The sequence below is a fragment of the Neophocaena asiaeorientalis genome, unplaced genomic scaffold (assembly GCF_003031525.2).
Source record: "Neophocaena asiaeorientalis asiaeorientalis breed wild unplaced genomic scaffold, Neophocaena_asiaeorientalis_V1.1 scaffold52, whole genome shotgun sequence".
Classification (NCBI taxonomy): domain Eukaryota; kingdom Metazoa; phylum Chordata; class Mammalia; order Artiodactyla; family Phocoenidae; genus Neophocaena; species Neophocaena asiaeorientalis.
In genome coordinates, this window is record NW_020173927.1 from 643,249 (window position 1) to 654,995 (window position 11,747).

General features: G+C 41.7%; 1 protein-coding gene across 2 annotated transcripts in view; it reads left to right on the top strand.

The window, feature by feature from the left end:
- SEMA5A (semaphorin 5A) overlaps window positions 1-11,266 on the top strand; it is a 346,899-nt gene extending 335,633 nt beyond the window's left edge. The window contains exons 21-22 of one of the 2 annotated variants that reach the window (XM_024752519.1): window positions 1,939-2,150; window positions 7,227-11,266. In XM_024752519.1, coding sequence (XP_024608287.1) covers window positions 1,939-2,150; window positions 7,227-7,346 — 332 coding nt within the window. In that variant the 3' untranslated portion in view covers window positions 7,347-11,266. Of the gene's footprint in view, window positions 1-1,938; window positions 2,151-6,275; window positions 6,363-7,226 lie in introns of those variants that run through there. The other variant, XM_024752520.1, reaches the window with a different exon arrangement.
- The last annotated feature ends 481 nt before the right edge of the window (window positions 11,267-11,747 follow it).

The window sequence follows — 11,747 nt, forward strand, 5'->3', positions numbered from 1 at the left end:
ACAGCCAAAGATTTAGCAATTCCTTTCACTTTGTTAAACCAGTGACAGGATAATCAAGAAGTGAAAAATTGAGGTGGATGTCAGGAAGTGGGTGATATCTGTGGAATGTTCTAGTAACGTCCTCCTGGATTATCCAGCTCCAGGTGCTGAAGACACCTGAGGCGCGTGTTAGGAGTCACCTGTTTGGAGTCTCAGCATGGGTGGAGTACGTTTGTTCCAGTTCACAGAGAACAGAGGACGAGGCTGCCTCTCCACGCGGTGTTCATCCACCTCCTGGAGCGAATCTACCTCCCAGGGCCCAGGGCCCCGAAAAACAGTGTCCAGGAACAGCAAAGGGGCACAGCTTAAAGGGAGAAGCTTAGAGGGTTTAGGGACGGATGAAGGATGTTCCACCTGTGCTGTGGATCCCAGGTGAGGCGAGGACAGCTCAGAGAGTCCTCGGAAGGATCCCAGGTGTTTAAGGAGAAAACATCCCAGAACCTGGGTGTAGTAGACAAACTCACGGGTCTTCTCTCCCCGAGAGCCCTGGGGACCTCCCCACGTGGCCCAGCAGTCTCACCTGGCATCCACAGGGGTGCCCAGCAGGCATCTTCAGTGGTCCCATTTGGGTGCAGGGAGAGCAAGGGTGTCACTCAGCCCTCTGGTGGTGCATGGAGGGGACACCTTGGAAGAAAAGCCAGATCCCCAGGATGTGCAGTGGAGACATAGGGCCAAGAACCCTTAGGCAACTGGTTAGCTATACGGTGCCAACACAGCATAGAAAAATTGAGGTCCTGTTTTGTTTTACCTGATTTTCAGTAATCTCAGCTTCATGGTCATGGCTCAGATGTTGTCTTTATTCCCTGAAAGGCTTAAAATTTTGATTGTAACATGTTTTACCAACACACAATGAATATCTTTTTTTCTTTTGTTGCTCTTTGTCAGAGATTAAGCAGTTCTTGGTTAAGCTACCTTGATGTCACTCAAACCAATCCTGTCTTAGAGACATGAGTCCATGTCAGCTCGTTTATTCAACATTGTGTATTTATAACTCAAAGAAAATTACTTAAAGATGCTATTAGATAGAAAAAACACTTTAAAAAAAGAGGGTCATTTCATGACCATTAATAGATCATATTTGACACAAATCCTTTGTTTCTTTGGAGTAAGCCATTTTCTTTAAAAGGTCTCCAAAATACAATGTGAGTGAAAAAATGGTACCCAGGATAATGTTTACAACACGCACACATAGCATGCAAGTGCGCAGAGTGTCTCTGGAAGAGCACAGGAGAAGGTGGTGACAGTGGTTTCCTCTCAGAAAGAAAAAAAGATTTATTCTTGTATATCCTTTTGCACTTTTATTTTCATGCAATCAAATGTTATACAATATGTGTATCTTCGTATTCCAAAAAATGTAATGGAAAACATAAGAATGATATAATCGGAACACATTTTTAAATAAAATGAAATGATAAAGGAGGGGGAAATAATCGGGCTTGCAGGTGAGCAGTGATTGGAAGTACTAGATACATCCTTGCTTTGTTCCCAGGACACAGCCAGGCTGCAAGCAGGGACTCAGCCTGTTCAGGAAAACGGAAAACATGTTCACTAGAAACCCCCCAGACCACAGATCATGCTGCACTTGAAACAGAAGAACGGTCTCTTACAAGCCTTTAAAGAAAAAAGTGTCTCTGCTAGTGTATTTGGTGATCTTTAAAAGATCACCATATTATACGGTGGTTATAATCCATAAGAGCGTTGACTTAAACTACACTGAGCTCGCTGCAGAGAAGTGGCTTGGCGGCCACGACATTTCAAAGGAAAGCCCTATGATTTCCTGAGTTTTAGAAGGAGTGTGGAGCTTTCCATGGCATCCTTCTCTTTTCCTCTGAGCCCACTGAGCTGGGGAGGAGTGCATCCTTTTCCAGGGTGGCCTCACTTTTGACGTTGTCTTCCCAGAGTTCAACTTGTTCCACATGATCGCCGTGGGGCTCAGCAGCTCCATCCTGGGCTGCCTTCTTACGCTGCTTGTCTACACCTACTGCCAGCGGTACCAGCAGCAGTCCCACGATGCCACCGTCATCCACCCCGTTGCGCCCGCCCCTCTCAACACCAGCATAACTAACCACATCAACAAACTGGACAAGTATGACTCGGTGGAGGCCATCAAGGTAAGGGATCAGCAGCCTCCACTGCAGCCAGGTGTGCAGAGAAGGCAGGTGGACCCTGATGGCAAAGCTCAGTGGTGGTGGCATAGGTGACAGGGTGGGGGACAAGGTAAATGGCTCCTCTTATTTTTTTTATTTTTATTTTATATTGAAGCATAGCTGATTAACAACATTGTGTTAGTTTCAGGTGTACAGCAAAGTGATTACATGTATCTATTCTTCAAATTCTTTGGATGACCTGCCTTATTTATTTATTTTTAACATCTTTATTGGGATATAATTGTATATATGTATACATATATCCCCATATCTCCTCCCTCTTGCATCTCCCTCCCACCCTCCCTATTTCCCCCCTCTAGGTGGTCACAAAGCACCGAGCTGATCTCCCTGTGCTATGTGGCTGCTTCCCACTAGCTATCTATTTTACATTTGGTAGTGTATATATGTCCATGCCACTCTCTCACTTTGTCACAGCTTACCCTTCCCCCTCCCCATGTCCTCAAGTCCATTATCTACATCTGCGTCTTTATTCGTGTCCTACCGCTAGAAGTCGCATGGTAGTTCTATTTTTAGTCTTTTAAGGACCCTCCATACTATTCTCCATAGTGGCTGCATCAATTTACATTCCCACCAACAGTGCAAGAGGGCTCCCTTTACTTCATACCCTCTCCAGCATTTACTGTTTGTAGATTTTTGGATGATGGCCATTCTGACTTGTGTGAGGTGATACCTCAATGTAGCTTTGATTTGCATTTCTCTAATGTTTAGTGATGTTGAGCATCCTATCATGTGTTTGTTGGCAATCTGTATATCTTCTTTGGAGAAATGTTTATTTAGGTTTTCTGCCCATTTTGGGATTGTTGTTTGGTTTTTTGATATGGAGCTACATGAGCTGCTTGCATATTTTGGAGATTAATCCTTTGTCAGTTGCTTCATTTGCAAATATTTTCTCCCATTCTGAGGGTGGTCTTTTCATCTTGTTTATGTTTTCCTTTGCCGTGTAAAAGCTTTTACGTTTCATTAGGTCCCATTTGTTTATTTTTATTTCCATTTCTCTAGGAGGTGGGTCAAAAAGGATCTTGCTGTGATTTATGTCATAGAGTGTCCTGCCTATGTTTTCCCCCTAAGAGTTTTATAGTGTCTGGCCTTACATTTAGGTCTTCAATCCATTTTGAGTTTATTTTTTTGTATGGTGTTAGGGAGTGTTCTAATTTCATTCTTTTACATGTAGCTGCCCAGTTTTCCCAGCGTCACTTATGGAAGAGGCTGTCTTTTCTCCATTGTATATTCTTGCTACCTTCAACAAAGATAAGGTGACCATATGTGCCTGAGTTTATCTCCAGGCTTTCTATCCTGTTCCATTGATCTATATTTCTGATTTTGTGCCAGTACCATACTGTCTTGATTACTGTAGCTTTGTAGTATAGTCTGAAGTAAGGGAGTCTGTTTCCTCCAGGTCTGTTTTTCTTTCTCAAGATTGCTTTAACTGTTTGAGGTCTTTTGTGTTTCCATACAAATTGTGAAATTTTTGGTATAGTTCTGTGAAAAATGCCATTGGTAGTTTGAAAGGGATTATATTGAATCTGTAGATTGCTTTGGGTAGTATAGTCATTTTCACAATGTTGATTCTTCCAATCCAAAAACATGGTATAACTTTCCATCTGTTTGTATCATCTTTAATTTCTTTCATCAGTGTCTTATAGGCCTTGTTTTTGTATCCATTCAGCCAGTCTATGTCTTTTGGTTGGAGCATTTAATCCATTTACATTTAAGGTAGTTATCGATATGTATGTTCCTATTACCATTTTCTTAATTGTTTTGGGTTTGCTTTTTTACGTCTTTTCCTTCTCTTGTGTTTCCTGCCTAGAGAAGTTCCTTTAGCATTTGTTGTAAAGCTGGCTTGGTGGTGCTGAATTCTCTTAGCTTTTGCTTGTCTGTAAAGATTTTAATTTCTCTGTTGAATCTGAATGAGATCCTTGCTGGGTAGAGTAATCTTGGTTGTAGGTTTTTCCCTTTCATCACTTTAAATATGTCCTGCCATTCCCTTCTGGCTTGCAGAGTTTCTGCTGAAAGATCAGCTGTTAACCTTATTTGGATTCCCTTGTATGTTACTTGTTACTTTTCCCTTGCTGCTTTTTAATATTTTTTCTTTGTATTTAATTTTGATATTTTGATTAATATGTGTCTTGGCGTGTTTCTCCTTGGATTTAGCCTGTATGGGACTCTCTGTGCTTCCTGGACTTGATTGACTATTTCCTTTCTCATATTAGGGAAGTTTTCAACTATAATCTCTTCAAATATTTTCTCAGTCCCTTTATTTTTCTCTTCTTCTTCTGGGACCCCTCTAATTCGAATGTTGGTGCATCTAATGTTTTCCCAGAGATCTCTGAGACTGTCCTCAATTCTTTTCATTCTTTTTTCTTTATTCTGCTCTGTGGTAGTTATTTACACTAGCTTATCTTCCAGGTCACTTATCTGTTCTTCTGCCTCAGTTATTCTGCTATTGATTCCTTCTAGAGAATTTTTAATTTCATTTATTGTGCTGTTCATTATTGTTTGTTTGCTTTTTAGTTCTTCTAGGTCCTTGTTAAATGTTTCTTCTATATTCTCCATTTTATTTCCAAGATTTTAGATCATCTTTACTATCATTACTCTGAATTCTTTTTCAGGTAGACTGCCTATTTCCTCTTCATTTGTTTGGTCTGGTGGGTTTTTACCTTGCTCCTTCATCTGCTGTGTGTTGCTCTGTCTTCTCATTTTACTTAACCTACTGTGTTTGGGGTCTCCTTTTCGCAGGCTGCAGGTTCATAGTTCCAGTTGTTTTTCATGTGCGCTCCCAGTGGGTGAGGTTTGTTCAGTGGCTTGTGTAGGCTTCCTGATCAAGGGGACTGGTGCCTGTGTTCTGGTGGTTGAGGCTGGATCTTGGCTTTCTGGTGGGCAGGACCGCATCCGGTGGTGTGTTTTGGGGTGTCTGTGAACTTATTATGACTTTAGGTAGCTCCTCTGCTAATGGGTGGTGTTGTGTTCCTGTCTTGGTATTTGTTTGGCATAAGGTGTCCAGCACTATAGCTTGCTGGTCATTGAGTGGAGCTGGGTCTTAACATTGAGATGAAGATCTCTGGGAGAGCTTTCACTGATTGACATTACATGGGGCCAGGAGGTCTCTGGTGGTCTAGTGTCCTGAAATTGGCTCTCCCACCTCCGAGGCTCAGGCCTGACACCCGGCCGGAGCACCAGGACCCTGTCAGCCACATTGCAGACATCTCAACAGCTACAAAGGGAGCAAGCAAGCATTTTCTGACATGCCTTTTAAGCTTCGCTGTTCCCGTGAAAAGGTGGCTTCTCATATTGGGAATTAGGTTAAAAATGGGCATGGAAATGGCAACAAATAAAATGCTGGAAACTATCGAGTGATTGGTCACCGAGTGATTGGTCACCATCCAGATCTGCCTCCACTGTGCCTCAGCACCCAAAGAGCAGTCCCACCAAAGAGAAGAGCTCCGTGCTGAGGACCTGCACATGCTGAGTGGTGAAATGAGGACGGGGCTTGGTCAATCAGATATACAGGTCCATGTACAGGTCCATTACAGGAATCCCCAGGATGGCGTCCTGAGAACAATTGTTACATTGTTATAAAGACTATCTTCTAATAACTTTGAAGCATAATGACATTTCTTCAATTCTGTGTAATGTTGATGCTGGTGCAATTGGTGGGGGGAGGTGATGCATTGTGTTAAATTTCCTGAGTGGGTGATTAATAACCCAGTGTTTCACCCAGAAATTTAGAGTGAATGACCAGTCTCCTTCTTGTTCTAAGGAAGAAAAGGTGGAAAAGGGGTGAGCCTGACAGATCTAGGTTTATGAGTCACTTACCAGCCAGGTAGACTTCTCCCAGGTATTCATACTAACTGAGCCTCCATTTTTTTTCTTGGTGAATTGGAGATAATGAGAATAAAGTGAGGTAAATTATACACAATACCTTGAACACTGCCTGACAAAATACAAGTGGTTTTTATTTGAGGCATTTTGCATCCTGGTTCAGAGTACAAGTTACTTACTTCTTTGAACCTCAGTTTCTCCATCTTTAAAATGGATTAACACTATGTACTCCTGTATCATTGTTGTGAGGTTGAAATGGACTAAGGTACATGAAGCCCAGCATCCAGCAAATAGTGGCTGCTGTTCTTACTGTGTCTACACAAGAGGTCAGGAATGTGGCTGGAAAGACATCACAGGCTCTTGTTACTGCACCCAACCTCCTCTACCACCCACGTGAATGCAGGGAGTTCTCATGAGCTAAGTTACTTTTATTTTTTTTCTTGATTTTTGTTCTCTTTTGTCCTTCCATTGCAGTATAGTTGATTTACAATACTGTGCTCGTTTCTGGTGTATAGCAAAGTGATTCAGTTATACATACATATTCTTTTCTGACTCTTTTTCATTATAGGTTATTACAACATACTGAATCTAGTTCGCTGTGCTATACAGTAAATCCTTGCTTTTTATTTTATATATAATGGTGTATATCTATTAATCCCATACTCCTCATTTATCCCTCCCCCACCTTTCCTCTTTGGTAACTGTAAGTTTGTTTTCTATGTCTGTGAGTCTATTTCTGTTTTGTAAATAAGTTCATTTGTATTGTTTCTTAGATTCCAGATATAAGTGATATCATATGATATTTGTCTTTGTCTGACTTACTTCACTCAGTATGATAATCTCTAGGTCCATCCATGTTGCTGCAAATGGCAATATTTCATTAAGTTACCTAAATTTTGATATTCCTGTTAAGTTGGTGGTTCCCCTTAATATTCTTAGGGAGTATTTGATGCCCTCTTTCTGCTATGATGGTTTCCTTTGAAATGCAGCACTGAGGATACAGGGAAACCTCAGATATGGAGGAACCACGTATCTGGAGGGAAGACTGTAAGTTATACTCTGGTTTTCAACTTCGAGGAGGGTCACTGCCCCTAACACTTGCATTGTTCAAGGATCAACTGTAATTGTCTCCTAACTATATTCTCTTTCTGAAATACTACTTACTGAATATTCCTAAATCTTCTATTTCATTTTTTACAGGCATTTAACAAAAACAACTTGATCTTAGAGGAAAGAAACAAATACTTCAACCCACATCTCACTGGGAAGACCTATTCTAATGCCTACTTTACAGATCTCAATAACTATGATGAGTACTAAGAGTTCTTCTATTTTTGGCTTCCTGTAACTGCCCCAGTTCCTCAAGGCCTGTGCTCCATGACTGCCCATGTCTCCAAGACTTCAGAGATGGAGTTTGGGTACATCTCAAGTGCATTTCAAGCCACTAGTGTCCCATTGCTGCCAAAAAGACACATTCTTAAAAGCAACAAAAATCTAATCGTGAAAATCTGGTCTACAATTCTTGATCATTGTTTAATGAGCCATGGTGTTCAGGGTTTTTTTATTGTGTTCAGTCCATTTTTCTAACAAGTCAGTTGTTTTCTTGAGCTTTTTCATAACTGTACCACCCACAATGGAAGGGGTCTTTAGAAATGTGAACATCTTCTTGACCTTGAGCGTAAATCTTCATGATGTTTTAATTCAAGAAATTAGGCACTTTATATGAGAGCCTCCCCACCTCCGCACAGTTTATAGTATTGATAAAATGAAGAATCTGAATGTGGCCATACAATGACTCACCATGGATCTCCATCTTCTCAATCTGGATGATACTGTGTGTGTTTGGACTTGGAATGCTTCTTGCCTGAGGTCACCCAGGGATTCAACCTGGCTTATATCTGCAAAGGTGATGGTATGAGGTGTGAGATGCTCTACCCTTGGTCTTGCTGCCGTTACTGTTTTGTCCCTGGGGTAGGTGAGTGTAAAGAGCAGAGGTACAGACACGATGAAGGGGGAACATGTTCTACATGCTGTCGTGAAGCTCGCCTTATTCTGACTTGTGGATTTCATGGCATTTCAGGGAGCTCCTTGTCGTGCATCGGCCTGGTGGCCCACCTGTCTGGTCCACAGTAACATCCTAAAGAACCACTCTGTAAAATAACCACTTGTTTAGCATTTGGATAACAGACTCTACACCTCCCCTCTCTCTGCAAAGAAAAATCTTGAACATTCATGATACTGATGAAGAAAGTATTGAAAGGACTGAAATATAATTGACAACTTTTTTTTATTTTCCATGTTACAGAAAGTATTGAAAAACCTGACATTTAATGAAAAGCAAATTTTTTATTTTCTGTCTCCCTGATAAAACTAATGTATGGCCATCAGCCCCTACCAAGAGCATTAATGATGTGTAAAGCTGGCTTTGTGCAGCTTGTTGCTGTACATATTGAAGGGCTCCCCAAGTACCAAGTGATCATTTGCTTCCTCTAGCTCAGGTGAGGAGATGTTCAGCTCTGGTGCCTCTTGTTTTTGATCTCAGTGCTGCTTTGCCATCCATCCACTCCCACTTCTTCCTGGGGCAGCAGCATTTCAAGAAGTACCTTGAGAAGTCAGGGTGTTGGCAAGTAAGAATTTTAATGATTCCATGGTTCTGAGCTTCGATCATTCATAAACATTTCAGGGTGTTATGATACTATCCAGAGGGGTCCCCAGGAGAAAAAAAAAAAAAAACAGGGTAGATTACTCGCAAAAAACTTATGCATAACATATGGCAGTTGGTTGAATAATTATTGAAAGTAAGAACAAGATTGAAATTATTCATTTTATGCCTCTGGGTGTCGTGATAAAGGCCTGGGTGGACATAAAGTCATGTTCTTATTGATAAATGAAACTTCAGATCTGGGAAAACTTACAGTGTGGGCATTGAGGGACACAGACTTTCAGCCTACATAGGTTGGTTAGGTTTTCACCCTATCCAATTTAAAGATTTGAAAAATCCTATGTTTAGTAATGAATGTTGATGAGTTCAAAAATATTCTTATATGCCCAAATTTTCAGAAACGGCTCTACTAAAATTAAAGTCTAAATTGCAGTTGGGCTCTGGGAGGTCTGATAGATTTCAAATGAATGATTTTCCGGGTCTTTCCAGTGGGAAGTTCATGCTACATCTCCCGTATTCCTTGTATGCTGTATGAGATTGCTGTTTCTACGCAAAGTCCACACTTAGGAAGTGAAATTTAGCCAGATAGTTTTCTAATTTTCCTTGGGTTGGATTTTCATTGGATGCTTCAACCTGTCTCATCACTTTCCTATAAGAAAAATGTCCTCATTTGTGTAGCGTATTTTAGCTGGTTTTTTAATTCCTCCCCCGCAATATTTTCAAAGCTTAAAAGTTCATTCTCTTTCCCCTAGGAAAGAGGATACTGATATTTCAAAAAAGTATCACTGGACTTGATGGGAAATGCTTCCCAAATGACATCAAAGTTGGTCTTTAATCAATCTTGTGCAATGACTAGGGAAACCACCCTTCCCTACAACGGAATTTTCATGTTGTTGATTACATAAATCTTTACAATTATCACTGCAAAGAAATTCACTCATTTTTGTTCCCTGACACTCTATTCAAAAGAAAATTGTTCTCCTCTCTCTCTCGTCCTCCTTCCCTCCCTCCATCCCACCTTCTTACTTAACAGGATATCAGTTTGTTTAGTTTTAGCTATAATCCAAGTATTTTAAGCATCTATGGAATAACTTTTGTTTTCCCATCAGTGTAGAGCTGTTGCTTATGTGTTTATGCTTCCCCTCCATAGCCCTCATCAAGCCCCCATGTGATGGGCTTTCACATTGGTAACTACCACTTCTACTGGAACCTTCATAAAGCACCTCTTCCTTAGGCTGGGATGGTTGGGATTCCTGCCAACACTTGTCACCTTTTAAATTACTGTGTGATTTCTTCATTCTCTTTATCTTTTCCCTCCCTCCCTTCTTTCCTTCCTTCCTTCCTTCCTTTCTTTCTGGTACAAGCAGTACAGATAGAGACTAATATTTTTAAATTGCATCTCTCTGAGCCTAACATCAAATGGCATTAATCACAGTTTAATTTCTAGGGTTATTTCTGGGTACAATTGAAGTTTGGCTGGTTATCATTAGGAAACTGGCTTTAATCTCACATTTAAATTCTTTGGAAGTGATTCCCCGTGCTCAGTGCTTTCTCTAAACTAGACTAGTCACTGTTAATGTCAACCCTGCAGTGCCACAGAATCCCTGCTCGCTGCATAGCGGGTGGCCTTCCCCAAATAGCTCTGAAGATGATGGCTTTGATGACACTGAGGGCTTTGTCACCCTGAATGAGATGGACTCCTGTGAATTCTGAGGTGCTCTGGGGGCACAGGATCAGCCTCTGTTGCGTGAAGACCCAGCATCCCCAGACTTGGGTGTTTCCTTACCCAGTTGTCTGACTCGCTTTAGGCATGTTTCTGTGCTGCTGCCCCTGGACGCTTATGGGAGGTTCTGAACTTCCCTGCTCCTCCAGAGACATTTCACTAAGCCTGTAGATTCTGACTAGAATCGGCATTAATACTGGAAAAAAAAGAGGGTTCCCTGTGTGTGTCAAGGGTGGGCAGAGATTTTAAAGGAACTGAGAGGAGTAAAGGGCGAGTGGACGTGAGGACTCCCTGCCGTGAAGAAGCCTCTGTCCCCAGGAGGGTTCAGCCCATGGGAACGGCGTGAGCCACGGGTCTGGCCCCATTGACTCACCAGTGATGCAAAGAGAAAGGAAGTGAATGTGGGAGAAGGTGACCTTGAAAAGAAGGGTACCTGGTCCCTCCCAGCCGAGTGTCCTGGACATTCCCAGGTGGGGATCCACGATCCGCTTGCGCAGTCCTGTGGGCTGATCCCTGGATCTTGCAGGATCAACTGCCCAGAGTGCAGGCGAAGGTGCCTCTATTTCCTTATTTATTTGCAAAAGGGTGAAATTAATGAGAATCAAAGCCTGTGTGGTGAGAGTTCCCACTGGAGACTTTGGTAGAGTTCGTGAGTCAGATGCCTTTCAAGTTATGGACAAAGTCTCATCAGGGGAATCCCAGGGACTACCTGAAGGGATGCTGTTTGTGTAACCACAGATCAAAGGAGATTTTATTAAAAGATATATCAGGTCTGCGTTCAGCTAGTCATTTTGTGTAAACACGTCCTTAATGCACATTGGAGGTGCAGCCTCCTTAGTGTCTGAATTTACAAATATACCACCTTGACCCCTTGGTAAACTTACAGAAAGTTACTGATCTTGGAATTAATTTTTAAAAGACCATATATATTAATCATAATGGAGCTTTCTTAGAATGAGGTAGCACTGTCTCCCCTTTATTGGAATGAGAAAAACAGAGCTTTGGTTGCCCTGTTGGAATGCTTGTGGATTTCTGGGTATTCCCCCTCAGGACCAATGGGGGATGGGGGTTTTTCAGCCCTTACATTTGACTTTCAAGGTTTCACTGGAAACCTTGTTGTTAAAAATGTGTAATACTGATTTCCAGTGGTCTTCATTTTTTTCTGTTTATCAATTCACTGGTCTTAAATGCTCACTTGAGAGCTGTCCAGGTCTATATCTACAAAAGTTGTTTAATGACACCTGGTAGATACACTGTTTTCAAAATCAGTTTAAGACACCAGCTGAGGCAGTGCAGGCAGGGTGCCCATTGCCCGCTGCCCTGGATCAATGTCATA